This window comes from Myripristis murdjan, chromosome 14 (genome assembly GCF_902150065.1).
Source record: "Myripristis murdjan chromosome 14, fMyrMur1.1, whole genome shotgun sequence".
NCBI classification, from domain to species: Eukaryota; Metazoa; Chordata; class Actinopteri; order Holocentriformes; family Holocentridae; genus Myripristis; species Myripristis murdjan.
In genome coordinates, this window is record NC_043993.1 from 3,791,023 (window position 1) to 3,818,068 (window position 27,046).

A 27,046-nucleotide genomic window follows, 5' to 3' on the forward strand; every position below is an offset into this window, starting at 1 on the left:
CAAGTGAAAATTCGCTTGAAACAAGTGAAAATTTGCTTGTTTCATTGGCAAAATTTGCCAGTGGAAAAAGTGAAAATTCACTTGAAATAAGTGAAAATGAGCTAGAAACAAGAAACAAATTTTGCCAATGAAACAAGCAAATTTTCACTTGTTTCAAGCAAATTTTCACTTGAAACAAGAGACAGTTGTCTATAAACAAGTTATTTCTGAGGTGATCATGTCTTATTTTAAGTGTAATGAGATATTTTGACTAGAAATAAGACATTTTTGACTTGAAATAAGACAAATAATCTTGGTAAGATTTTGAGTTTTTGCAGTGTAGTCTTATTAAACTTTGCCTCCCATGTTTTGCATGGTTTAGTTGTTTTCTCTGTTGTGCTGTTACAAATGTAAAAATCTGAAACCTGAGACTAAAAAGCCAACCCAAAGCCCAACCCACGTACTCAAAATTTGTGTCCTACTGTATCTCAGCCTGACCCGACAGGAACAGCAGCCATCTTAACCTTTAGGCAGAACAGCTGGAGTTGTCTTTCTCCCTGCATGATCTTGAGGGCGTTGCATGTGTTGCTGAGTTTGAACAATCAGACTACAAAGAGTGCAAACATCTCAGGGAAGCCTTGAAAGCTTGTCATTATCCAGACACCATGATTTTGAGAGGAAGCACAAATCTGGGAAAAATTGTTCTGCAGCATGTACAACAACACACATTTGTTTTGGTTTCACTTTCAGTGGTCCTTTAAGCCCTGTGACTTCCAAAATGGTGGCACTATTTTATGGCACAAACATAAAATTCTAAACTATCACTTCAAGAAAAAGCAAAGCAGACAGTAGAGCATAGTCATCCCGCATGTACCTGAAGAGTCCAAGAAACAGGAAAGGATTTTCCCAAAACACGCTTCAACCCTGGATTCCTCAAACATAGAGACACACTTAAAGGCTCATTTATGCTTCCTTTACGTACAACCTGTGTTACCTATGTTTCAAATCTAACTGTCCTCAAACGTCACTGCCCTCATACTTTCATGTGTTCTTCATGTTGGCATGGATGTTAAGCAATAAATCCACTAGAGGGCAGCTCAGAGTCCAACGTTTCTGACAATAACAAATATGGTGACGGTGGAGGAGGTCGTAATAACTGGCCTGCTACAAAGAGGCAAAAGTGGAGGCATTATAGACAGTGGTGGTCTGTGAAGTCATTAAACACATCATGCCAGGAGGATGGAGGATGCTTTTCTCTAATATTATCATTTTTAAAAATGTTTTTGTGTCTTGTTTGTAGATTGGTCTCTCTTGAACTATCGGCTACACTGCCGATGATGATGTATGACTGAGTTTCCGGACACAGATATCTCCTTGTGATCAGCCAATCATAGTGCATCACCCTGTGTAGACAACACCCACATAAGGGCTATGTACAAATACATGTCAAGTAGCATCAGTTTGTGCAGAGATGCTGTTTTCATCGACAAATAAAATGTTCCACAAACAGAGCGACCAAAACTGAAAGGAGTGTACAGACCTGCACACTGGGGAAACAAAACGAAGAACAAAGAACAACACTAGAACGTCTGGGTATACATTATAAAAAAATATTGTGCAAATGCCAGTCGGTACAAGTAGGTTTTTTCAGAGAGAGCTTTCTAGATAGCTCTTCATTTTCAATCTTAAAATCTTACTTTTCATAAACCAAGCTAAAATAATTCAGTCCATGGGGCAAGAAAAGTGCATTAGTTTCTGATGGAGGATCACTTGTTTTGGTAATTTTCGGTGAATAAGACTAAATATCTTGAGGCAAGGCAGAATAAGTTAGCTCACATCACTTGCATTAAGAAAATGACAGCTCACTCAAGAAAATTCTTGAAGCAAGATGATTAGCATTGGAAATGAGAAAGTATCCCATTATCTCAATCCACTGGGAGATTTTTTTTTTCACTTAAGTCCATTTTTTGAAGGTTTGAAGACTTAATACCAGACAAAATTGCTTGTTTTTGTGGTTTTTGCTGGTTAGGGGGTTTAGGGATGTCAACCCATTCAAATTCAACAATGGAGAAGGCTGCAGAAGGAGTGTAGGGCTGCGAGGAGTGGTGTGGGGAGATGCCGGTCATCCCACCCTCTTTACATGCAGAGCAGCAGATTAGCTGAGTCTTGCCAATGCAAACTTGCCACCCGGATACGTCAGTGTTCCATTGTGTCGGCCCTAATCTGTTCTTATTTTCCCTCTCATGGCATCAGAGACGTGAGGTTATGTTAGTCAGAATACTAATAGATGGAGGCAAAGGAAAAGAAGCACATAGAGATACACAGACAACAGAAACATGCCTGTTAGGCAGACACAGGGTGATGATTAGTTAAAGTGATTGGTTTGAGTTTTTTTTTTTTTTTTCTTTGTGTTTGAAAAAGGGAGAGATTGATTTCTTGTTGTGAATTAAACCAATGGCAGTTTAATCAACCACTTGTTGTGAATGTATCCAGATTGAGAGGCCTCATCACAGGTGTTGGCTTGATTTTAAATGGCGTGCAAAGGCTGGCATACATCAGATGTTTTGTATTTCATTAATCATCATATCATTATTACACATGCTGTAATTAATAATGTGTTGACAGAAGGTCAGTGGTGCTTAAGGAAACATACCTGTTGCAATGATTAAACCTCTGTCCTTCTGGTTACTACCTGCAGTCCAAAATGAACTTTTAGGTTCACTTCTCAAGGGACATGAACAAGAGTTTGACTTTCAACTGGAGTTTTAATTCCCTCTGCCGACAGAGTTTGACAGGGTATAGTCCATATTCACACAGCGGCCATTTTGCTCCGACATCACACTCAGGGTGGGAAGCTTACATTCTCTAATCATGTTGTACAGCTGCCTTGCAGGTTGTGTCTTTTATAAACATAGGGAATCTGGCAAAAAAAAAAAAAAAACAAAAAAAACTCATTGGACAGTAAAAAAAAATGAAGGGATATTGGGCCATATTTAGACTTTTTAAGTATCTGTTAACCATCCAAACAGCATGGAAACAGAAGCTTAGACAACAGCTTTGTGGAGATTAGTTTCCAGTATGGATGAAGTTTGAGTACAAGTAAATACCAAAAACCTGCCTTGTGGTTACTCCCTGGTAGGATACTCGCTTGGATAGGCCTCGGTAGTTCGTACTTAGGCATGCATAGTTCTGAATGTTAATTTAGGTCTGTCTTGGGAGAACGTGGGCCAATTATAGATTTGCACTACGAGTTAAATGAACACCAGGAACGTAAGCAAAGTGTGCTGGAGAGATACTTGCTTATGCCTGGAGATAACTTCTTGTGGAGTTGCGGAGCGGTGGCCAAGGTTGGTCGGTAGGAGAAGACTGGACAATAGCAGCGGAGTCCTGGGAGGAAGTTGCGGTCAGCAAAGTGACAGCAGAGCCTGAGCTCGAGACGCTGCGCTTTCGGATGGAAAATGGACTCTCGAACTCTCTCTGTTGATTCTCAGGTGCATGGTGGTTTTAACCCTTTTTGGGGGACCCTCCTGGATGGGACTACTTGGCCAATCAGATATGTTTCAGTTATCTGCTAACTTGGGGGCCGTCCTCTAAGTGTCAAATTTATGGCCAGAAGTACCACATGGGCAGTCTCCTCTTGAGGCAGGATGCAGTGTCTATTAAACATTGCCAAACTGGAATTAAGTAATACATTACATCCAAGTTCGCCGAATCCTAACAAGTAGAAAGACATCTGGCATGACATATTTCCTAGATTAGATGGCTGCATAGATCTCCTTTCTATCACAACATCCACCTAACCTTTGCTGAGGCTTGTGAAGTGTTATCTGTGTCCGTTTGGTTAGAAGATCTTTGATCCTGACTAGCAATCTTACTGAAGCTCGCTGCTGATGGCTAGCTGGAATTCAAGGTGTTGTTGAAAATGTTTATCCAAAGATGTTTCGCATGCCGTAACTGACGAATGCCAGTCCAGCTCTACGTGGGGAGTGAAGACGTTGGAGACCTTTGGGCTCCAAAAAGGTGAAAAAGGGTGCCTTTTGTTGGTCTCAGCTGCTAGGGAGGGATTGATCTGATGGGGGAAGTTCTGTGTCAGCTTCCTCCAAGATGGGTTGTTCCTACACCCTTCAACAATAGGCACAACATCAATTCTTCTTTTCATAGATCTGTTTCCAGATCTTATCTCAAAGCCCTTCTCTCGGTGATTTGGCTTTCATATGGTCTTAACGTGAACTTTGATTGCTGTGACACAAAGAAAATTGGCTTACAGTAGGAATGTGTGCAGCTGAAAATAATCCTCAGCGTTAATCTACTTTTAGATCAGTGGTGTTTCCTACAAAGCACAATTTGATGACTGTTAGAGCAGGACTGTCAGAAAGTTTATAGTGTTTGACAGGTAGTTTACCAGACATTCCTAAGACTGATGACTTCTCTTATCTGAACTGATGCAGTAAACCCCACCCATCTGATCCTGCAAGCATGATAAAACAAACCTGAAGGATTTTTTAAGCATGTATCTTACACTTTTATCTGCACACTGATATAAGCCCAGAGCAATCATTTGGGAACCTTTCTTTTGGCTGCCCTCGGTGGACAGATATTGGCTATTGCAAAGATGGAACCTGTACATTTTTGTTCACAGCAGTGGCTCTCAAACTGTTTCCCGTCTGGTTTCAGGGAGTTTTCAGCCAAATGAGTGTTACCTTAATTTCACTTTTACTTCAGTCACAAGACATGAGATGTGCTGTGTAAGAATTATTGTTGTGATCTGAGGTTTCAGTCTTTCCACCTATGGGACAAACAACAAGAATCTGCTTAGATGGGGGTGTGTGGTCTAACACGTACCTCTACTTTTCATTAATATGAACATGTTTAGATATTTCTAACCACAACCACTTATTTGCCTTATTTGCAAAATACAGTTTGACCCAGATTTTATCCAACTAAAGACTCACAGTCCCATGATTACAAGGATACAAGGAAGTTTATTGGTTATTATACAACAGGTTGTATAGTGAAATTAAAATTAGTTTACATTAAAATTAGATTACAGCTTCAACTTGACATTTTCTGAGTTGATCCTTTTCTTTAGATGCTAGCCTTATCATACCTCTGTACGGGATCAGAAAAGCAGAAAAATGAGAAAGGTGTTGTGTCATGGTGGTTCAGCAGACAAGGCCACTTCACTTTTTGTTGCTTTGAGTGTCAGTCATGGTGTTTGTAAGATGTCTCCCGTTATGTCTTTAACTGTAATACTCCAAGAAAAGCCTATCACCACTGAACTTGTTCATCTTACACTTTCGTCTTTGTGTATCACGATTTTCTACTGTTACTGGGTGAGCAGCTCTTCAGGTTTAGTTTGTTGCTCAAGGGCACCCACAATATAGTTGTTGAGGTAGAGGAGAGAGTTACTGATTTGCTTGTGCAGCCCAGAAATTCCCAGCTGGTCCAGAGAGTCAAATTTGCAACCTTCTGGTCATGAACACTCATTCTGTACCTTCAGCTCATCACCATTCCTCTCCACGTATTTTGTATACTGCAGTACATGATATAATCAAGCAGCGTAATCCATAAGAATGAACTTCAAACAAATATAATTGAATGTTGCTCAAGTTCAAAATTCCTCATTAACCTGATCGTATGAAGAGGAAAAACTTTTGCCAACTCAAAGTCTCAGGAGAAAAGCTGTGCGGATTCATTTTAGAAAGTCATATACAGATCAAGCACACCCACAATCCATCAGTCAGAGCGGCGGTAGTTTTTCTTGTTCACAGCATGGTGGCTGCAACTGTGCTGTAAAGGAAGTCTCTAGAGAAGGATGCTTCAAATCTCTGGTCTTTGTCTCCATGCCCCCATTTTTTACTCCATGCCATTTGGAGGACACTGTTATCTAAAGTGCCTTATGGTAACAAAACACTGGAAAAGGTATCAAGTAGCCTCATATTCAGCCTTAAAATCTTGTTTTTCTTCAAACGTGGTACAAAATCTTCCAGTTGGATGCGATAGTTTCATCTTTTTTCCCAAAGCTAATCACCTTGTTTCTGCAGTTATCTTGAATCAAGAGTCATTTTCATGATCTTAGTGGGCTGATCTGTCTTATTCTGCCTTGTTTCAACAAATTCATGTTTGTTCCCAGAAAATGTCCTGACACAAGTGAAACTGCACTGGGAACAAGAGGGACTGTCCCACTGGCAAATTTCTTTTTCGCTTGTTTAAAAAACTGTAACACTGAATATGAGCCATAATGACTATATTGGTGGGCCCTCTTCTATTCCTGATAATTTCCCCACAGCTGTTTCCACACCCCACATTCTACATGAACTGAGGTCAAACTGGAGTATGACGTGCCTTACCATATGATTTTAGTCCCTGTTGCAGGAGATTCTAGCACTTAAAAAGGAATTTAGCTTTCTTCTGCCTTTTTTCATCTCCTTAACATTACTGCTATGTTTTTTTTTTACTTTATGTATTTTTTACTCTCTGCTATTAGCATCTTTTATAATGCCACTTGTGCAACAATTACCAGTGCATTATAAATATATATAGGAAAGTAACACAAGGGCCCAGATCTGTATCAAATACAAACTGGATAAGCATTTGCTATGAAAAAATGGATTGATGAGGACATTGCTGGTCTTTGTGCCTGGATGTGTGTTGGCTGCTGTTTCATGGCTGGTGTGTAAAACAGAGCAGGGGAGGAAATTGACAGTGATTTATTAATACCGGAAGCTCACTATTATCTGTAACCACCCTCACTTTTTAAGAGGAGAAGTAGGTCTTAAGTGTGGCTGTGATAGCAACACCTCTGTGGGTGTATCACCTTTTTAACATCTAATCGCCTGACACATAACCCTTTTGCCTGTGAATGAATCAGAATTGAAACAGTTCTTTGCATTCATTTGTAATACCTTTACCACATTTCCCTATGAAACACATCAATTTGTGTTTCTGACTATTTTCACCATTTTTCCTCTTTGGTTAAACCTCCTAATAACAAGGTACACATGCCAAGCAGTGTATTCCAAATACAGACCAATCGGTAGTAATTGTGTTGTCTAATTTTGATTTGATAATTGTAGTTCATCCCTTGTGCAAATTAGTGTAATTTTGAAAATGCCAAAGTGCAGAGTTAGGATGCATCATTTTGTGAGTGGAGACAGATTCGTATTCCTCTCCCATAATCTTTTCTTTACCTAATGTTTATGGTAATGAATGCACAGTTTCCCTTCAGAAAATAAAACCTCTTGACCAGGTAATTTTGCACATAAAAAGGCAACACGAAAAAGAAAGTCAGCACGGTCTACTCAAGACACACATATTCACTTCAGCTTCAGTACATGCAGACACTTTGCTGTGGTAGCCTTATTATTTGCCAGTTGATATTTCATATGAATTATCTGCTCTGGTGTTCATTTTCATGTCAAGTCCCAGCAAATGCCTTGAACAAGTGGGACTGCTGTGGCTGCACTCCCATTTGTTTTTGGTCTGAAACACATTGTCACTTTGGGGGAGTGACTAATGTCTTTATGAATGAGAGTGACTGTGATAATTCATGGTTCACATTGCAGTTCAGTCCCTACAGTGTGTGTGTGTGTGTGTGTGTGTGTGTGTGTGTGTGTATGTGTGTGTACAGGTGGAGAGCAAGCCACCCGACTCCCTGATCACCCAGTGGCTGTAAATAACATCTACAAGCCCGATGTTTGCTCCTCAGACAAGTATAGATTCTGCCCATGCCACTCGAGACAGTATTTTCAGCACTAACCCAAAGCGTCCGTTAGTCTGTTAACTTTAGATAAAAAACAGCCTTTTTCCTATACTTCATTTGGAGAGACTTTATTTTGATCCTACATCACTTTGAATTTCATGCAACTCTCTTAGCAAACAGCTTCACAGTGATGACTCAAAACACCCGCTGCATTCTGCTATCCTCCTGTGGCCAAAATGTTAGCAATTATTATATGTAACTACAACCACCGTCTGTTATTCGCCCATTCTTTAAAATGAACAAAGATAATGCCATTTAATAAGCCTGTATTGGTAGACAGTGTCCTCTAATTCTTTATTTATTATTAAAAGCAGCAATATAATAATAGACAAATGCTCCATTTAAAGTGAAACCCTGCATTACAAATGGCACTTACGTAAGGATACAGAAGTATTATCAGTAAAATGTAGTTCAGTATGAAAACTAAAGGCAATCATTGTGAAAAGAGATCATTATTGATGCATTAATCTGTAAGAAATATTTTAATGTTGCAGCTCTAACTGCTTCATATGCTGTTGGCTAGTTTATACTCTAGCAAAGCATCACTATTGATGTTTTACATGAAAAAACTTAAAGTAATTAGTAACTCCAGCCGGCAGGTGAATGCAGTACAGTAAAAGTATAAGATTTCCCTGTGAACTGTAGCTAGTACAGGAGAAGTCTCACTACATGGAAATACTCAAGTAAAGGGCCAGAACTTCAAAACTGGACTCAGTTTCTCCCTCTGTTTGAGATATCAAGTGTTGCACTTTTTGTGCAGTTACCCAGTGCAGCTCTGATTCACACACCTCAGACTAACTAAATGTGCACTCAAAAGTTAATACCTTAAGGAGTTAATACCTAAACCTGAATCTTTCTGCTGAGCGTGAGCCCGGTTATAAAATGCTCTCATTTAGAACTGAACTGTGTGCGACCTTTGCAGGATTAACTAGCACTCCACTGAGGAATTACAACTGTATTTAGCTGCAGTGTGTGTGAGCTCCCTTTGAGCCCATTTTAGTCGATCTGAGCCAAGATCCTACTGAGCGCCAGACATCATTTAAATGTTTCAGCTATTCGTTAACCATCATTTAGCCCAGTTTTAGACCGAGCAATAAATGTATAACTGTACATTTAAGTTATGCAACTGTTAATATCAAACATGTGCACCAGAAGTTCAAATGTACCAGGTAATTTTATCTCAGTAGCTACAGATGCCTGCTAAACTTTCACTTTTATGCTTTTGAATCTCAGGAGTCCATGTGCACGCTCTGATTTTGTAATCTGGGGTAATTTTGTGGAAATTATCCTATAATTAAATTTTAAATATATAACTGTAATAATTTTTCATTTATTTATTTTTTTTTTTACTAATTTCTTGCTGCTTTTTGAGTAATTCCTTGCTAATTTGCTAATTGCCCTCTCCAGTGTTTTTGAAAGAAATCAAGTGAATTTGCATAGGTTTCAAAGACTTAAACCCTCTGTGGCCCAGGTTTAGCCTAGGGGCTCTAGTTTTGCAGACCGGGTGAGGCGGGGCGCAGTGCAGCTGTGCTTCGACAACTGGGTGTGGCCAAGTGGATTTTGCAATTTTAGAACGCCGTGCTCGGTGGCCCAAGTACTCCACCGTTCCCCCTACCGGCGCAAGGGAGGAGAGAGGGCGTGGAGTGGGTTTGACACAGCCGATTCACTTTAAACCAATCAAATGAGCCCCTGTCCTCGCCTTTAAAATGCGCTGCACGAATGCATAATGAACATTTACACAATTGACAAGGAGGTCTACTGCCGCAGGCGGAGCGGAGCTGGTGTAGTGCAACTTTGGCTGACAGGCGCGCAGTGTGCACACGTCACCAAAACCTCACGGGCAGGTTTCCGGAATGTCAAGCACATTAACAATGCAAGAAATACTCACAAAAAACACTATACCACATAAATTTATCTCCATATCGACTGTCCCGTCACAACTGATGTCAGATCAAAGGAGATTGGCACCGTTTGTGCTGATTGTGAGGTTTTGGTGACGTGTGCGCACTGCGTGCCTGTCAGCCAAAGTAGACATGGTTTCAGACGGCGAGCTTTGGGCGCATCTCGGCGAAGCCTTTTGGCACGAAAATGTCACCGTGCCGAGCTGAATCTGTTGACACCTCCCCCTGCTGCGCCGCCACTCCCATCTCAGCACACCTCAGTCTGCCAAAATACAAAACTGTGCGGCCCTCGGGTTGCGCTGGTCGAAAATAGCTCTACGCGGGGTTCGCCTCACAGCGCCACCCTGCCCTGCGCCGGGAAAATAGAGCCCTTGATGTCTAAAGCCATTTAGACCTCTGACATATTGAATCGACATAAAACTGTTCAGTGGGATATGTTTATTCATTACTGTGTTGATAACAGCTTGGTCATGTACAGGAAGAGACATCTGCATAATTGTATTTAGCATACTGGTGCTTTTATTTATACAGTGTACCCGCAGGCACGGAAATGCACACAGCCATCCAAACCCACCTTCCAAACAGCAGTTACATCACTCCGTATCCGTACATAACACCCTTATCTGTGACCTTGCCTCTTTATACCTGCAGTGTGTGCATGTGTGTGTGCTTGAGTGTAGATCGGGACATATATTTTTGTCCGAACCCGACCCGAGTCTGAGAGATAGCAACCGATCCCGACCTGAACCCAACAGGCGTTTGTTTTTTTTTTTTTTTTGTGAGTGTCCAAACCCAACCCGAGCCTGAGATTTTGTTTGTCCTCCACCACCAGGTTACATTTACCGCCTGAAATAGCCTACGTGTTGCCTTCAGTGTCGTCACGTAAACTTCAGCACTATACAGGAAGTTTCCCAGAACAGACAGAAGGTCCTTTTTTTTTTCATTTTATTTTACATTGGTTTCACTAAAATAACGCCTTGACCGGACCCGGCCTGACCCTCAGGTCCCGATGGGTTACAATGGGCTTGGGTTGGGTATCCACATTGTAGTGCGTGAGGGAGGGGGTGGCGGGGCGGGGTGGGGGGTGGGGGCTGGAGATGCATGCGAGTTCCCACCTCTCATCATCCATCAGTCTTTGATTCAAGGGTAAATATATTCAAATTATACTCTGCAGCTGAGAACAGCTTCACACCAATTCACATAACAGGAGGGAAATAGATGGTATATTCTCAGCATCACACGCTGGGAGGGGTACGATTCAAACGGCTTATTACCTTTTCACGCTAAAGAATTTTTTTTTAAAGAGCAGTTATTTCTCTTCATGGCACTTTGTCACAGGCTGCTTGCCTTGTCGATGATAAACGACTACAGTTGCAGGTGAATCAGGACTTGGCTGCTGCTTTGAGGGAGGCTTTGCAAAAATAACAGAATAAGTGGCTTTGTTGTGAATTTCAACAACTGCCAGTGTGTACGGCTGAAATGTAAAAGCAGCACCATGCATGCTTTCATAACGGTCATTCAGTCAGCCAGTGATGTGGGCAGCAACTGACGTCTGATCGCTTCCTATTTGAATATAAGCTCCCCGTTGTTATGCAATCAACACTGCAGAAGCCAAAGTGGACCGGCGACAAGAGAGGAGAGGTGGAAGTCTATGGAATATGTAGAAAGAGGGGGCGGATGGAGGCATGAAAGACAGAAGAAAAGAAAGAAAGGAAGCAAGCTACCTTCCTCTTGTTTTCCTTTTCATAGTCCTCCTTTGGCAGGCACTGATATCCACTAAGCGGACTAATGATCAACTTTAAAATAAGACACTGTATTTTATGATGAAGCTTTAATGGTATTTAATGACTTTTTATTGAGAGTGATGAGCAGTAAGGAGTTGGAGTCTCGGAGTCTCGATGCGCTGCTGAAAACAAAACACTCCTGTGCTCCTTGAACATGTTCAAACAGCACCGTTCACATCAGGTTGCCAAGCCGTAAATCCAGCCTTGTTTTGAGCCTTCGTCCATCAAAACGCATGACGGTGACGCTCGCTCCAGCCGCACACTGTCGGACGCGCCCGCACCCATGTTTTGACACAGTGTAATGCAAGTGCAAGCCCCACGTGCTCAGCCTGCTGCTGTTTTGACAGCTATGTGCGTTGCCCTAACGATGCGTGGTGTGTGAATAGCGTGGGGCTTTGATGCTCCAAAATCAATGTGACGCTTTCGGTTTGAGCGTGATGTAACAGTGTATAGTGAGGAGAAAATATGAGAATAAAGGCCAAGAAGATGGCATTTTTTAAACTTCACAGCAAATATGGACGATTGATTCAGGGTGAACAGCAGGTAGAAATGCACAATATTGGATTTTTTTTTTTTTTGGCAATATTGTGATTTTTTTCCAACTTTTTGCCAATGCCCATACCAATATATATATATATATATATATATATATATATTTTTTTTTTTTTTTTTTCCACCTAGTTGTAATTAACATATTATTATGCCTATTCTTATCGTGATGGCCCACTGGCAAATGCATACATAAATTACAATTATTTTCAAAATGTGGATGAAAACTACTTCAAGTTACGTCAAACATAACATTTATTTTTATGTAACTTTCAAGCGTAGGTAAGATGTAAGATTCATCCTACTCAAACAAATTCGGACGGTGCTCTCCCTGAGACAGTCGTGACAACAGCCTCAATCAGGGCAAATCTGAATTATTTCACAAGTCGCAAAAACAAATAAATAAAATATAATCTCTGTCCACAGGGAACATCTAAAAAGAAAGCGTACACTGCAAAAATGCAAAATCTTACCAAGATTATTAGTCTTATTATTGTCTTATTTCAAGTCAAAAATGTCTTATTTCTAGTCAAAATATCTCATTACACTTAAAATAAGACATGATCACCTCAGAAGTAACTTGTTTTTAGACCATTTCACTTGTTTCAAGTGAAAATTCACTTGAAACAAGTGAAAATTTGCTTGTTTCATTGGCAAAATTTGCCAGTGGAAAAAGTGAAAATTAGCTAGAAACAAGAAACACATTTTGCTAATGAAACAAGCAAATTTTCACTTGTTTCAAGCAAATTTTCACTTGAAACAGGAGACAGTTGTCTAAAAACAAGTTACTTCTGAGGTGATCATGTCTTATTTTAAGTGCAATGAGATTTTGACTAGGAATAAGACATTTTTGACTTGAAATAAGACAAATAATCTTGGTAAGATTTTGAGTTTTTGCAGTGTACTGTACAACTCAATATCAATACTGACAACACTATGGGAAAAAAAAATTTTCATTTCGGCCGTGTTGATATTATTGCGCATCCTTAACAGCAGTTTGTAAAATGAACTGGTAAACTTTTCAGGTGATGGAATACAATATCTGGCAGCTTTATTGGAAGACCTCAGCTCTTGGACAACAGCTGAGGAGAGTAACAGTGTGTCCATCTGAAAAAGAATGTCTGTGCTTTTGCATTGGGATTCTGTCAGTTTATCAGCTGGCAGCTCACCATCACCGTCTTGTTACAAGCAGATATGATTTGGACAACAAGGTATCTAGCAGAGGCAAAAGCAGTTGCTGGAAATCTCTTGCTAACATTAATATCAGTTGCTAATGATTACAGCCTAACAGCCTCTGAGGCTACAACTCAGGCAGTTCCCCAGACACTGTCCCAGACGGAGAAAAGGGATTAATTCAGAATAGTTTATCATGTCTTAGAAAGTGGCTTTCTGCAACACGGCTGAATGTCATATTAATTACTTCTGAACTAAGGGGTTCTTGATTAATTTAAATAAGATTTTTAGCATTTGATAACTGCTGCAACAGAGGCCCTGTTGCCTCAAATAAACCAGAATATGCCCGTCCGCGGATATCTGCTCTGCCAGCTAAGCTTTGACGTTTCCGTGGTGTCAAACCAAAGCCGCCTAGAAACCACGCTAAGAGCGGATGTTATTCATCCGTGCATATAAATGTGGCTGCTAATAGCTGCACGTAACAACAGCACAGGATCCCCCAGTTAAATATACAATATGAATACATGGATGTGTCACATGCACAAAGAGATTTCCTGCCAAGAACAGCACATATTTTATCTACAACCTCCATGATGACAGAAAGACAGGAGCGCTATAGAGACTCCCTCTGCAGCCGAGAATTTACTCAAGCAGCCTGACACCTCCTGTGCTCCCAGTAAAGATTTGCTTGTGGCTGAGTTGTTGTCTGTGAAGATGTGAGGAGCAGGTTGGCTTTTAATCCGTGTAAGGTGTGCCATTCATACCGACATCGCTAAGCAGCCAAGGTTACAGCGTGACGGTGGGCTGCAGTGTTCAAGTGTCATATCCAAGGTTATGCCTCATTTCACTAAAAACAGCTCTTTGTTGGGCTCTCCACTCTTCTTGCAGGTCCTTAAGGTAGGTAGGTGTGTGTGTGTGTGTGTGTTAGTCATCGTAGCCTGTTGAAGCTGCATGCACACTGTCTGCCAGTAAGGTGCTAAATGTGATCCTGGATCAGACATTGTCCACCTGTATGCAAAAGACGATGGTATCCCAGACACCACTGGGCTGTTTTTGCTGAAACTTGGCAGGATGATGCGTCTTCACTCTGTGTTCCAGTGTTTAAAAACTAAAGTGCATTTTCTGCTCAAATGTGTCTCTGTGTATAAACGGACGCTATTGATATACAAGGATACAAGGATACAAGGATACAAGGAAGTTTATTTGTCATTATACAACAGGTTGTATAATGAAATTAAAGTGTGGTTCCCTCTTGATTGATTAATTGATTGATTGTGTAGAAAATAGAATTATTAAGCCTGGAGGAGTTCAGATGGTGCATTTAGTCTCACAGTCTGAGGGAAGAAGCTGCTCTGTAGTCTGGTGGTACGGCAGCAGATACTTCTGTATCTTTTGCCTGACGGCGGCAGGGTGAACAGGCTGTGGCTGGGGTGGGTGTTGTCTTTTAGGATCTCACCTCACCTCCCTGATATCACTGAGGCTTGGTAGATGGGTTCCAATGATGTTTTGGGCAGTTTTAATCACTCGTTGCAGAGTCTTCCTGTCCTGGGGCGTGCACATCCCATGCCAGTTTGTGATGTTTCCAGTCAGGATGCTTTCAATCGCTCCTTTGTAGAAGCTGACAAGAACTTGGCGTGGGAATTTTGCTTTCTTAAGTTTCCTTAAGAAATACAGCCGTTTCTGAGCTTTTTTTAGCCAGGGCAGAGATATGTGAAGTCCATGTTAGGTTCTCTGTTATGTTGATTCCCAGGAACTTAAAACTGCACACTTGCTCCACCTCAGCTCCATTGATGTAGACAGGGTTGTGTGTCTTTGCCTCTTTTTTTCGAAAATCAACCATCAGCTCTTTGGTTTTGCTGACGTTGAGCAGTAGGTTGTTTTCTGTGCATCATTCTGCAAGATGGTTGATTTCCTCCCGATATGAAAACTCATCATTGTTGGAAATCCGGCCGATGATGGTGGTGTCATCCGCGAACTTCACAATAGAGTTCTCTCCATGTCGGGGGTTGCAGTCGTGTATCTGCAGTTGAAAATGCTCTCTACATATAGGTGTCGTGCCTGCCCAAGAATTTCAACTTCACAAGTCTATATGAGATTGTGCACTCTGATTATTGAGCATAGGTGAAATCCAATAATATACACATCAGCAGAGAGGTATAAAAGCTTCATGTATCCTGTACATTTGTACATCATGTGATGTTGCATACAGCTCTTGTTTTGTTTGTTTGTTTGTTTTTATGTAAATACTGAGATACCGCGTGTCCATTTTTGACAAAACCCGGAGGTATGATGCATTGTGTTTAGAAAAATGATGGCGTTTGCTGGCAGCTCGTTGGTCTGCGGCGTCACACGTGTCCCCCCTCTCTGCCAGAGTTTCCTGTCTCGGTCCACTTTTGTCTGCTGGAGGAAGACAAATCTGCAATCAATAAACAAGTAAAGAAAGAAAAAATTAATAACAACAACACTAATAATAATGATTGATGGATGGATTATAATCAAAAGCCAACATTTCAGACTTCTGCAGGCAGAATTATTACACCACCAGCAAGTTCTTCCATGTGTTGAAGTTGACTTAGTGGACTGAGAGACTGTCGTCTAACAAACATCACAGGTTCATCTACTGCAACGCTTCCTCACAACAATAAATGATGGAAAAAATGTCAAATGTAAGAGCATAACAAAAACACACAGACTAGGGTTGAAACTAAAGAAATTTTCACTTTTGATCTGTCAGTTTTTTTTTTTTTTAATAATCATTTATTCTATGAAACGGTAAAACAATGACAAAAACCCATCACAAAACATAAGAGCTGAAAGCGATGTGCTTCCTCAGTGTCTGGCCAGCAGCCACAGCAGATAAAATGTTATTTATATAATGATGTGGAGCACAGAACAGCAAACATATACAACCATGAATCCAGAGCCATCGTGCCCATGTGCTGGAAACAGTTGTGTTTTCAGTGCCACAAGCGGCGTGTTAACATGCTGCATTGGCAGTCATCATCATACACACAGTTCTACTGTTTGCATTGTAAATACAAATTATTCCTTATGCATCATTATTAAACAGAAATACATTGTTTTCTGTATTACAGGCATTGTTTAATGTTACTGTATTGTGTATTTTCATGTATTGTCAGTATGCCAAGCTGCCATTGTAAATAAGAATGTGTTCTTAATGACTTGCCTGGTATATAAAATAACATAATGTTAATTTAGATTATTCATACATGATACTTCAGCCTTTTGTCCTATCAAGAGCAACTTACAACGAGTGGAGCCATATAATGTGTCAGAGACTGATTCAAAACAACAACAACAATAGTAATTTCACAGTCATAATTAGGCTCATCATTTCTTGTATTATATTATACGATATTATCGCATTGGAAATCAAACTCTGCCTTTTGCAGGAAGGCACGTTACAAATCTTTGTTCAATAAATGAGCTCCCTGTGAGTCCATGTGACTATTCCACTGTGCTTCTGAATAAAGAAAACAAGCTGTGCGTGTGATCGCTCCCTAAACGCTTCCCCCTATATGCTGTAATTAGGAATTGGCTGTGATCCTTAACAGAGCTGTTTCGCTTGTGTCTGTTCCCAGGCTGGAGTCTCCCACCCGCTCTCTGCTGATGGAGGCTCCTAAAGGCATCCAGATCCTGGCCGAGGCGGGAGACATTCAGGCCACCTGCAGGAATGAACTGCGCCTGGAGTCCAAAGACGGAGAGGTGTGAGCACCACCCTCACGAAAAATACCATGTGAAATCATTAGTGGAATAAACTACATGAGGTTTAATTATTTCACATGGGAAAAAACAACATGAAAATCATGTACGTTTTTGTAAGGGCAGCAGGGCTGGGAATGAACATTTTTCTCTCTATTTGAAACAATGGGGCCGCAATCAGCTGAGCAAATATATGAAAAACGTGGAGGGTCCAGTCTAGAGAAGTTCTCATTTTGTCGAACAGGAACTCACGTCACCTGTCTTTGAAGAGAGCCTGGATTTGTTTTCATGCTGTGCTATCAATCATCTTGGAAGTGTAGATGTCACTTTGTCAGATGTCTCATTTCCAAAACTGTTCACATGAAGAATTTCGCTCCAAAATGAGATGTCCATCATTTAAAAAATGTGACAGCTTCCCTGACAAAACAGCTTCTGGCACTAAAGCTCACTGTCACGTTGCACTGAAGCTCATCACTTTCTCACTTGAGTCAGTCATTTGTACAACAGGATCATTTTTGAGGATATAATCATCACTTGGTTTTTGTTTCATTATTGAGAAATCAAATTTTAGCACATTTTAAAAGAAAGAAAGAAAGAAAATTTTTTTTTTTTCTTTTTAAATCCAAGGCTTTCTAAATGTCCTGTCATGTAAATGACAGAACCATGTCAAAATCTTCATCTTAACAAATGATTTAGTGCCACCTTCAGTGTTCAAATCTGTTTTTTTCTCAAACAAAAAAAAAAAGAAAGAAATCTACCAAAGTGGTGAAATAATTCCACCATTTGTTTCCAATGCTAATAAACTTGTTTCCTGTTTCCTTTTTTTTTTTTTTTTTTTAAGGAATTTTTTAGCAAGGGAAAAAAAAAAATCTCCAAACAATGGCTAGATCCTTGCCAAACATTTCTAAAAGCCAGCATTTGGCCAAATGGCTGGTGGCAAATACACTGGCTGTCCACCAGAATCTGTTACAGCTTCATAGAGAGGCGAAAGCGATTTAAATGTCGTTTTTGAACAACATTTCTGTCAGACGATGACCCTGTGAGTTTGTTCGTTTATGTCCTTCATTTGTTTGTGTATAACCCAATGGCAGTGAATTACATTATGCACTATACAATACACAACCTAGGTCCCAGAGCGCTCATTTGGTGCCATGGAGATAGATTTGTGTACAAATTTGACGTTATATACAACTGAAGTGACAATAAAGTGAAATAAAATAAATGAAATCACCTTTTAAAAAAAAGGATCAATTTGAAAGTGACATTACAAAAAGGAACAAAAGACCTAGAAAAATAAATAAATAAATAAATACAGGTTCATGTGTGCTACCACAGCTCTTCACCAGCACAACTTCAACATTTTTCCCTTTTCCAGCTGTGTAGAAACTTCCCTCCCAGTCTCTGTCTTTTTTTTTTGTTCTGTTTTGCATTCCCTTCTTCTTTGCTTCGCCCTTACCTCCACTCCTTCCTTCCTTCCTTTCCTCCTAAATTCCTCAGATTATTCCTTGATTTGTCACGGACACCATTTCCTAGATTTATCGTGGTTTGTTGCACTGATAAAAGGATTTCCCCGGTCATGTCATGTCATGTCATGTCAGATTGTTAAAATCAGTGGAGGATTAGTGAGAAGAAAGTGTTTAAAAGTTTCCCACAAAGCAGCCTCATACATTAAGGGAGCCCACTGATTTTTTTTTTTTTTTTTTTTTTTTGAAAAAGGTGGTAGATGAATGGCAAGCGAGGGGGAGACAGAGAAGCGCTGAAAGCTTGTTTTCTACAAGGTGCCCTTGGATTCATTCTCAAACAGCACAATTAAAAGTAATCAAGGCAGGAAGTCTAATAGCCCGCCTACGCCACATCGCCTCGCTGTTTTCACAGACATGTGCTTGATAATAAGGCCGCTCAGCTCAGTGCCACCTAGTCATATAATTGGAATCGCGCTCTCACACTCCATTAGAGTCGCCTTCCAAATGTCCATTTGTCGTCCATCTGTCTTGCACACACACACACCTCGGGACCCCACTGGCTCCGCCGCAACAATTACCGGGAGGTTTTGGCCATTAGACACCCACTATACACACACAGATACTGAAATAGACTCACAGAGGGACACACACACAAACACACACACACACACACACACACACAGTCGCCGGTAGTGAAATACACACACACAGGATTCTTTTTGCCACACATTCGTCTGTGTGCGCACACTTTCTCTCGGCCTCACCTGTACGAACATACACATCCACAAACACTCCAGGCCTTACGCACATAGTGTTAGCTTCACACGTGCACGCGGGCACACACACACACACACACACACACACACACTTTTACTCTTCCACTGTCTCACATTCACACTCCCTGCCCCTCGTGGTGAAAGATTTGCTCAGTAGCAGCTGTCTGAGGAAGTCAGCTGAGACTCTGCTTTAAAAGTGTTCCAGGTCATTTGATGGCAATGCTTCCCCGAGGCGCCTGGTAATGGCTGCTTTACCTTTTTATAGCCGGAGAGCACCTCCTCTCCTCGTCCAGTGAAATACAAGCCCTCTACGAGCCCCGGGAGGCCAGGGTGAGGGGGCGAGGGGAGGAGGAGGAGGAGAGGGGACAGAAATGGGATTCATACAGCTCCATGTCTGTGGAGGGAATGAGCAAGTTTGCTCCAATAAGAGAGGGTGGGAGGGGAGTAAAATGAGTGGATAAGAGGTTCTGTGTGTGGGCTGTGGTGTGTGTGCGTGTGTGTGTGTGTGTGTGTGTGTGTGTTTGTGTGTGTGTAGTCCCTTGTCAATGGTCAGAAGGCAGAACAAATGTTCTGAGAACCAGTTGGCTGATCTCGCCTTCATGCTGTTAGCAACTTGGTTGATGCGTCACTCTGTTCAGACAGATTGTGGGTGGGGCCAGAGACTCAGTGATCTGAAGTTGTGTGATCCCCCCTCCTCTTCAGTGACCTCATGACCTCAGTTATTTTCAAAACTGTTTCAGAAACAGTTCATCTCAGAAAATGATGTATGATTATCTCACACTCTCAGTGAGTCTCACATGTGCAGCAGGTTAATCACAGTCAGGTCTGGTTGCATCCGCTGTTTATAATTAGTTGTTCTCCCATTTTAGCAGGTAAGTCAAACATTGACTTCACTCTTGTATGCCATATGCACACACTGTGTAGGCAGTTTCGAAAACTGCCTAGGTCATGTGCCCCTGTTTGGACAAGGTGGTGACAGAGGATACATCATCAACAAGGAAAAAGCATAACAAACCAACCAGGAATAAGGGAGTTTGTTTGTTGCAAGTACTACCTAAAATGCAAATCTACCTTACTGAATTTGTTCAATCCAAAAAGTTAGTAAATGAAATGCATAATTATTTAGAATAGGATAGCTTTAAAATATGACTGTGCCATTGTTACCTTCACATGGGACTTCTAAACCAGCTGATAGTCTATACTCCATTTCACTGGTTTACAACTCCCCCGCCCACTAAACTGGGAACCAAAAGGAGCACAGGCCTATTTGAAATAACTAGAAGGGGCATGGTTCCACCTGTTGCATAAGTGATAGTCATTTTGCTTGTGACTATGATTGGTGGAGATAATCACAAAATAAGTGATATGAACTGTTTGAAGAGGACTTTTGAAAATGACTGGTTACTGACAGGTTATTAGATCTGACTGACGGGGGACTTTAACATCACATCACTTTCATGAGGTAACAGTTGGCTAGCAAGTGCAAATTAGGTAGAAATTGTTATAAATAAATAAATAAGATTTTAGAGCTTCTCAGGAACCCCAGTGGGGTTGACCACAAGACTTGATGATGAAAGAAAAAAATAAAAGCTAAGGAGAGTGGTAAAGTGGAGGAGATTGTGCTAGGAGAGCAATTACAGTGAGAACAGGGGGAGAAAGATATGATTCAGTGGGAGTAAGATGAGGCACTTCTTGAAAAGATGAGTTTCAGCCTGTAGGGGAAGGAGAGGGCCGAATCTGCTGCGCTGACTGGAGCAGGAAGGTGAATCCGTGGATGGAGGAGAGTCTAGGCCAGGCAATGACAGGGTTGGCAGGGAAAGCAGAGCTAAACAGTGGGTAGTAATACCCATGTGCAGGTTCAACCCAGCATCCTGCAGGAACAGCAGCACAAATCCAATCAGCAGTCCAAGATTAATTTTTGAGACGTGTATTCCAGTCATCTTTGAGGTAAAAGTCGAGACCTGGGAAGCTTCAGATTTTCTTGAATCAACTTCATTGCCATCCATTTAGAACTTGAAACTTGATACTTGAGGCAGAACTATTGTAAACTAAACGACACCAATTCAGAAACAAGGCAGTAAAGTAAGGCCGCTTTGCTCATTAGGAAATGAATGAAGTTTTGTTGACCTACTCACAGTGTGAATGTGGGGTGGGAGTTTTGTGCTACTATATATTAATATTTTACTTTTTTATGATTTTTCCATTTAACAATTACACCTGGCAACTGCCCAGCAGGCCTACAGCCACAGTAGTCTTCTGTTGGCAGCTGCCTTGTTCCAGGGCACATTGTTGTTAGTCACTGAGGGAGGGAAGAGTGTTACTCACTTCACTCATCCACATTTTCCCAACCAGCCACCTTTCCAAATCTCCATACTACTTGCTTCCCCATGTCTCATATTCAAGAAATATTTGTCCTATAATGATGCAATCCTGATGCAGAATGGGGGATGTTTATGACAGGTGTCACTGTACCATGCATTAATGTTTAAGTCACAAGGTTCAAATCCAAATCATGACCTTTATTGCCTGCCAACTCAGTGAACCTGTCTCTCTGTAGCTGACCTGAAAAGCAAGCAATATTCGTTCAGGTCTACCAACCCACAAGATCTGAAAGTAGATAGCATTTATGTTTACATTTTATATTTTAAGAATTTTGCTGATGCTCTCATCGATACTCAGTAGAATAACCCTTTACAGGGCACTCGTTGAAATACTTTGAAATTCAAAAAAACAACCCTAAACTGTTAGAGAACATGACAGGACTTTATTACTTCTATAAAATTTTTCTAAAATTTTCATTTTGTAATAGAAAATCAAAGCCATTGAGATTGGTCAAATGCCACAATCATGTGACCTGGGATGTAGAGCGATCTTTGCTGATTGGCTGGGTGAAGACCAAATGATTATTGAACTAACTGAGACAGGGGATGGGCCTGATATGTAAAATTTCTGAAATTACCAAAAATAGTCACTTGCCCTATAAAGGGATAAGCTTAACTTACAAGATCATCAACATTATCAGGAGTCAATACTGAGAAGCTTCAAGGTGAGGTGAATACCCTGACAATACTTCTGTGACCACAGACTGATGATGAAAGAAAAAAAAAAAATAAAAGCTGAGTGGTAAAGTAGAGGGGATTTTGCCTGGTGAGTAATTACAGTGAGAAGAGGGAAAGAAAGATATGATTCAATGGGACTAAGGTGAGGCACTTCTTGAAAAGTGAGCCTGATTCTGCTGCGCTGACTGGAGCAGGAAGGTGAATCCACAGATGGAGAAGAGTCAAGGCCACACGATGACAGGATCAGCAGGGAATGCAGAGCTAAACAGCGGGTAGTAATACACGTGCAGGGCCACACCAGCATCCTGCAGGAATGGCAGAACAAATCCAATCTGAGGTTTTGGTTTTGAATTGGATGTACACAGCCATGAGCAGGATGTGAGTCCAGACTAATGATGAGTAATGCTTGAGCTTGGAGCAAACCCATCATGAAGTGCAATCAATGCAGTATCTTGTTACTGTGATGAGTCAGTGGAGTCTTGGTGAATCAGTAGATTTATTTATCTCTGTGTGTCTGTCGGTCAGCATATCAGATCAGGCAATCATAGTGACATGAATTCTCACCATGTCTTGACCGAAAGTGGGTCCACACTACACAATGGACCGCGACTAATTATCACAACGACCGTACTTTTCAATTTAGCATGACATCCACCAACCTTAATGAATCTCCCCTATTTCCTTATATGTTGTCACATTTCTTTTTTTCTCTATGTTTTACTGGATGAAAGGAATTTTGGGCTTTCCATTTCCACTTCCATCTGTGCTGCAGAATATATTTCTCTGGGGAAAGAGTGAAAGTGAAAAGGCGAGGCAATACTTGACCACATCAATGAAGAGACTTGCACAAATCACCTGGACCATGAGTAAGTTGGGGTTTTCATTTTCAAATTCAGCTGAACAGATGACAGTAGGACGGTCTTATCCACAATGATCAGGGACCTTTTTCCACGCTTTTTACTCTGTATGGAGAGAAGACAAAGAGAAAACCTGGAAATGATGTTAGTCATCCATGGATGGTGGAGGAGGACCCCGAAATGAACAGTCTGACAGTTGTGAACACGTTGTAGGAGTTGTCACACCAATCAAAATGGAAATTGGTATGATTTGATCCCAGCAAAATGGATACAACCATGAAGTTCAATTATGTATCTCTTACAAGTTCATAGAATAGTCAGAAAGCCTGTTTGACTGATCAGGTGAACTGTCTGCTATTAAACAAAGCATACAAGAGGGACCAAAGGCCATGTTGAAAACCACAGCACCACTGGACCCATCGTTGCGAGGGGAAGCCAGTTTGTAGAGGCAGAAGGCCCTGCAGAGGAGGACAATCCACCCTGCGGGCACCGAGCAGATGTACCCACTTGACCTGAAAAACCAGAGACACAAGGCACAGAGAAGCAGACACCAACTAGGAGTAGCAAAATCCGAGGACCAGTGATACAATGGCATAGTGGAAACTGGACTTGGACCTCACCAAAGTATTTGAGAGATCTCTGTGTGGGAGCATGGAGTCCAGGCTCGACCTGCTAGGAGACATTCTCTACCAGGTATGTAAAGACAGGTTTGGAATATTTACCATCAAGAAATCCACCATGCCAAGACAAAAGGGGAGGCGAGAGAGCGAGATTGAGCAGTTGGTCCAATTTAACACCCTTCCCCCAAAACTCAGCAAAGAGAGGTTGTGAGGAAGGCCAGAGCTTTATCAGCCCCAGGACCCAACGGGATACCCTACAAGCTCTAAAAGAATTACCCGGCAGCACTGAAGCTGCTGTGGACCCTGCTGTGGAAGTTGCCTGGAAAAAGCAGTGCATCCCACAGGCATGACAAAGAGCTGTGGCCATGTTCATCCCCAAGGAGAAGGACTCCAGGGAAAGTGGCCAATTCTGGAGCATTGCCTTGCTCAACATTGAAGACAATATTTTCTTCTCCATCTTGGCACAAAGAATGAGCAACTACTTGCTGGAGAACATCAGCACCATTGACACCAGCTGCCAGAAGGCAGGGGTCCCCTGCTTCTCAGGTTGTGTGGAGCACTACTCAGTGCTGATTTGGGAGCAGATTCAGCGGGTCAAAATGCAAAAAAACCGACCTGTATGTTGTTTGGCTCGATATTGTACCACCAAGTTCTTCCACATGCTCGACAGAATCAGGACCCTGGTCTCAAATTACTTCAAGGACCTGCGGATGCTGTTCACCTTCCAGGAGTTTACAACCGGATGGCAGCAACTGGAGTTAGGCAATGTCCCCCATCCTCTTTGCGGCCACCTTCAAGATAATCGTCATTGGAGCGAGGCAGATGGTGGGAGGACTCAGATTGCCATCTGGACAGAAACTGCCCCCACTGAGAGGCTTCATGTATGACATTACTAGCCTGGCTGAAAATGGAAAGCCCATGCCGAAGTTGACCGGCCAATAAGCAGACTGCAGAAGAAGGGGATCATTGGTAGAGTCCAGACAGGAAGGGCAGGTCTTGAATTCAGGGAAGCTAGTGGTTCTGGTCCAAGGCCAACAGGAAAGAGAAAGGAGCTGGTGTTGGCTGAGGTGATGAGCCTGGAGAACAAGTGTTACAAGATCAAGGCACAGAGAAGCCAGGGGGCCTGGACAACATGGGAAGGAATTGTTGGCAGGAATATCAGCATGGCAGACCTGTGGAAGATCCCACGGGCAAGGCTCAGTTTTTTCATCAGGGAAACATGCGTACCATCCCCTGCACCAGTGGTTTGTCCAGGCAGAATGCTGCACCCTCTGCAGCACCCCAAATGCCAGCCTCCACCACATCTTGTCAGGCTGAAAGACTGTACTCTCCCAAGGCCTCTACAGGTGGCGACATGATATGAGCAAGCTGGCTGAGATTTTGGAGAGGCGGAGGCAGGAAATGAGCAGAGGGCATCCTCCGCCAGCAGACCATCACCTCCGGTTCATAAGGGGGGAGGACACAAATGCCACTCTGAGAGTCCCACCGAGGGCAGCTCTCTCCACCCAGGACTGCAGTATGAGAATCCTTGGCTGGAGGTTCCAGTTCCCCAGTGAGATCACCAGCTCAAACCTGCATCCAGACATAGTGAGGTGGACCAGCCTCTCCAAGATCGTGGTCCTCATTGAGCTGACCCTCCCGTTGGAGGCAGGATTAGAAGCAGCAGCTTCAGAAAAAGAAGAGGCTGAAGTATGTAGATCTTGCTGCTGAGCCTGTTTGCCTCATGAGGGACATGGGAGTGTCTAGAGCAAGCCAGAGAAAGGCCCTGAAAGATCTGGCTGAAGAGGCAGAGAATGGCAGCTTTTGGCTTTGATTGAAGAAGGAGGGATATGTGTTGGGGCACCACCTAGCACAAGGGCTTTTTGCAGGGGGAGGCAGGGAGACGTCCCTGTCACTGCCCCACCACCAGGAGACGTTCCAGGTTTAAATGGGCGAAACATTGATGACTGGTGGTACCCGGCTGATGACCCTGCAGCTAGCCAACCTGTGGGCATCGGAGGATGTGCGTCAGGCAGCAGTGCCACAGCAGGCTAACACCTACCTGTGCAAGCAATGATTTATTTCTCATTAATTGAGGAAAAAAGTTACCAATGCACAGATGTGCTTTTCCCAGTCAAATGTATTGTTGATCTGTGCTGACTCTGTACCTACTCTGCCTCTTTCACCCACACTAATGGTCTGAATTTAAATCCCACCAAATGCAAAACTGTAGTACATTTATTTTGGATAAATAAATAGAGGTCATCCCACACACAGACTTTTTGAGACTAGAGTTCAATCCTCAGCTACAGACTTTTTAAAAGAAAGAAAACAGAATCTACTAATAGCCATGTTTCCTTTGTCTTCCTTTGCCCTTTGTGTTTTTTAGCTGTCTGTCACTGCAGGTCTCTCTTTCTGTATCTCTCTCTCTGTGCCTCACCTATGATCATGCAAAGTGCACATTTCTCCTGAGGAAATGTCCATATCAGGGCTATATTCCTCCTCAAAAAATTTCTGGGATATGTTCTTCCTCTGTGGATTTCTGTATCAGGAGTTTTTTTTTTCTTCTTCTTCTTCTTTTCTTTTCTTTTTTTTCTTTTTTCTTTTCTTTTTTTTTCTTTTACTCCCTTCACGTATGAAAGCAAGCCTCTTCTCTTACTGGTTCCTCAAACCAAAATGATAAAATAAGCGACAGTAGGAAAACGACAAACACAAATAGCAAACATCTGCAATCGGAGCACTGACTGCCTGCCACACCTTGTTTACACTATTAACAAGCACCCTTCACCTAAGATGTCTTAATTTACCCAATGACCTGGAAAATGAACACAAATTAAGATAGAAGCCCTCATGCACGGCATGACATTTCCATGCATCACTGTTTATGTGAACAGTATAACATGGCTAATAGTCATTCTGGCTCTGTCTTATTGGGGTGAAGCTTTACATAATTCTCTGATAATCTGCAAGTCTCTGTGCCATGCACACTGTATAAACCAGAGTATATTCATGTCCTCAGATAAAATTGGCCACAAAAAATGTGTGAAAAAGTTCAGTTGCCAGTCCACCTCTCTCTGGCTGAACTATAGCTGGTCCCTTCTAATACAGAAAAAAAATGTTTGGTACCAAAATGCCTCAGTAATGCTGTTCAGACAGAAAGGACTTAGATGTTTCCATGCCACAATGACATGTTAAATATAAAGTCAGATGTGAATAAGATCTGTGTTTACATACACAGAGAATTGCCTTTCTTAATCCTGTTACTCAAGTAAGCCAGATTTGGGTTGATGTATTTAAAAATAATCATAACTCTTAGAACAGTTTGCAACTGGACTTGCTGCATAATCTTGCTGCGTAAGATGTCTTGCTTTTTGTCTGCGAAGCTTCCTCACTTCTAACGCTTCTTGGATGAATGGTGAAT

At 41.8% G+C, this 27,046-nt stretch overlaps 1 protein-coding gene across 2 annotated transcripts in view; it reads left to right on the plus strand.

Annotated features, from left to right (window-relative positions):
- Nucleotides 1-27,046, plus strand: part of sgcd (sarcoglycan, delta (dystrophin-associated glycoprotein)) — a 182,252-nt gene that overhangs the window by 150,663 nt on the left and 4,543 nt on the right. For both annotated transcript variants that reach the window (XR_003929407.1, XM_030069681.1), the window contains exon 6: nucleotides 16,751-16,874. Coding sequence is in view for 1 of the 2 variants with exons in the window: in XM_030069681.1 (XP_029925541.1) it covers nucleotides 16,751-16,874 (124 nt within the window). In the remaining variant the exon portion in view is untranslated. The remainder of the gene's footprint in view (nucleotides 1-16,750; nucleotides 16,875-27,046) is intronic.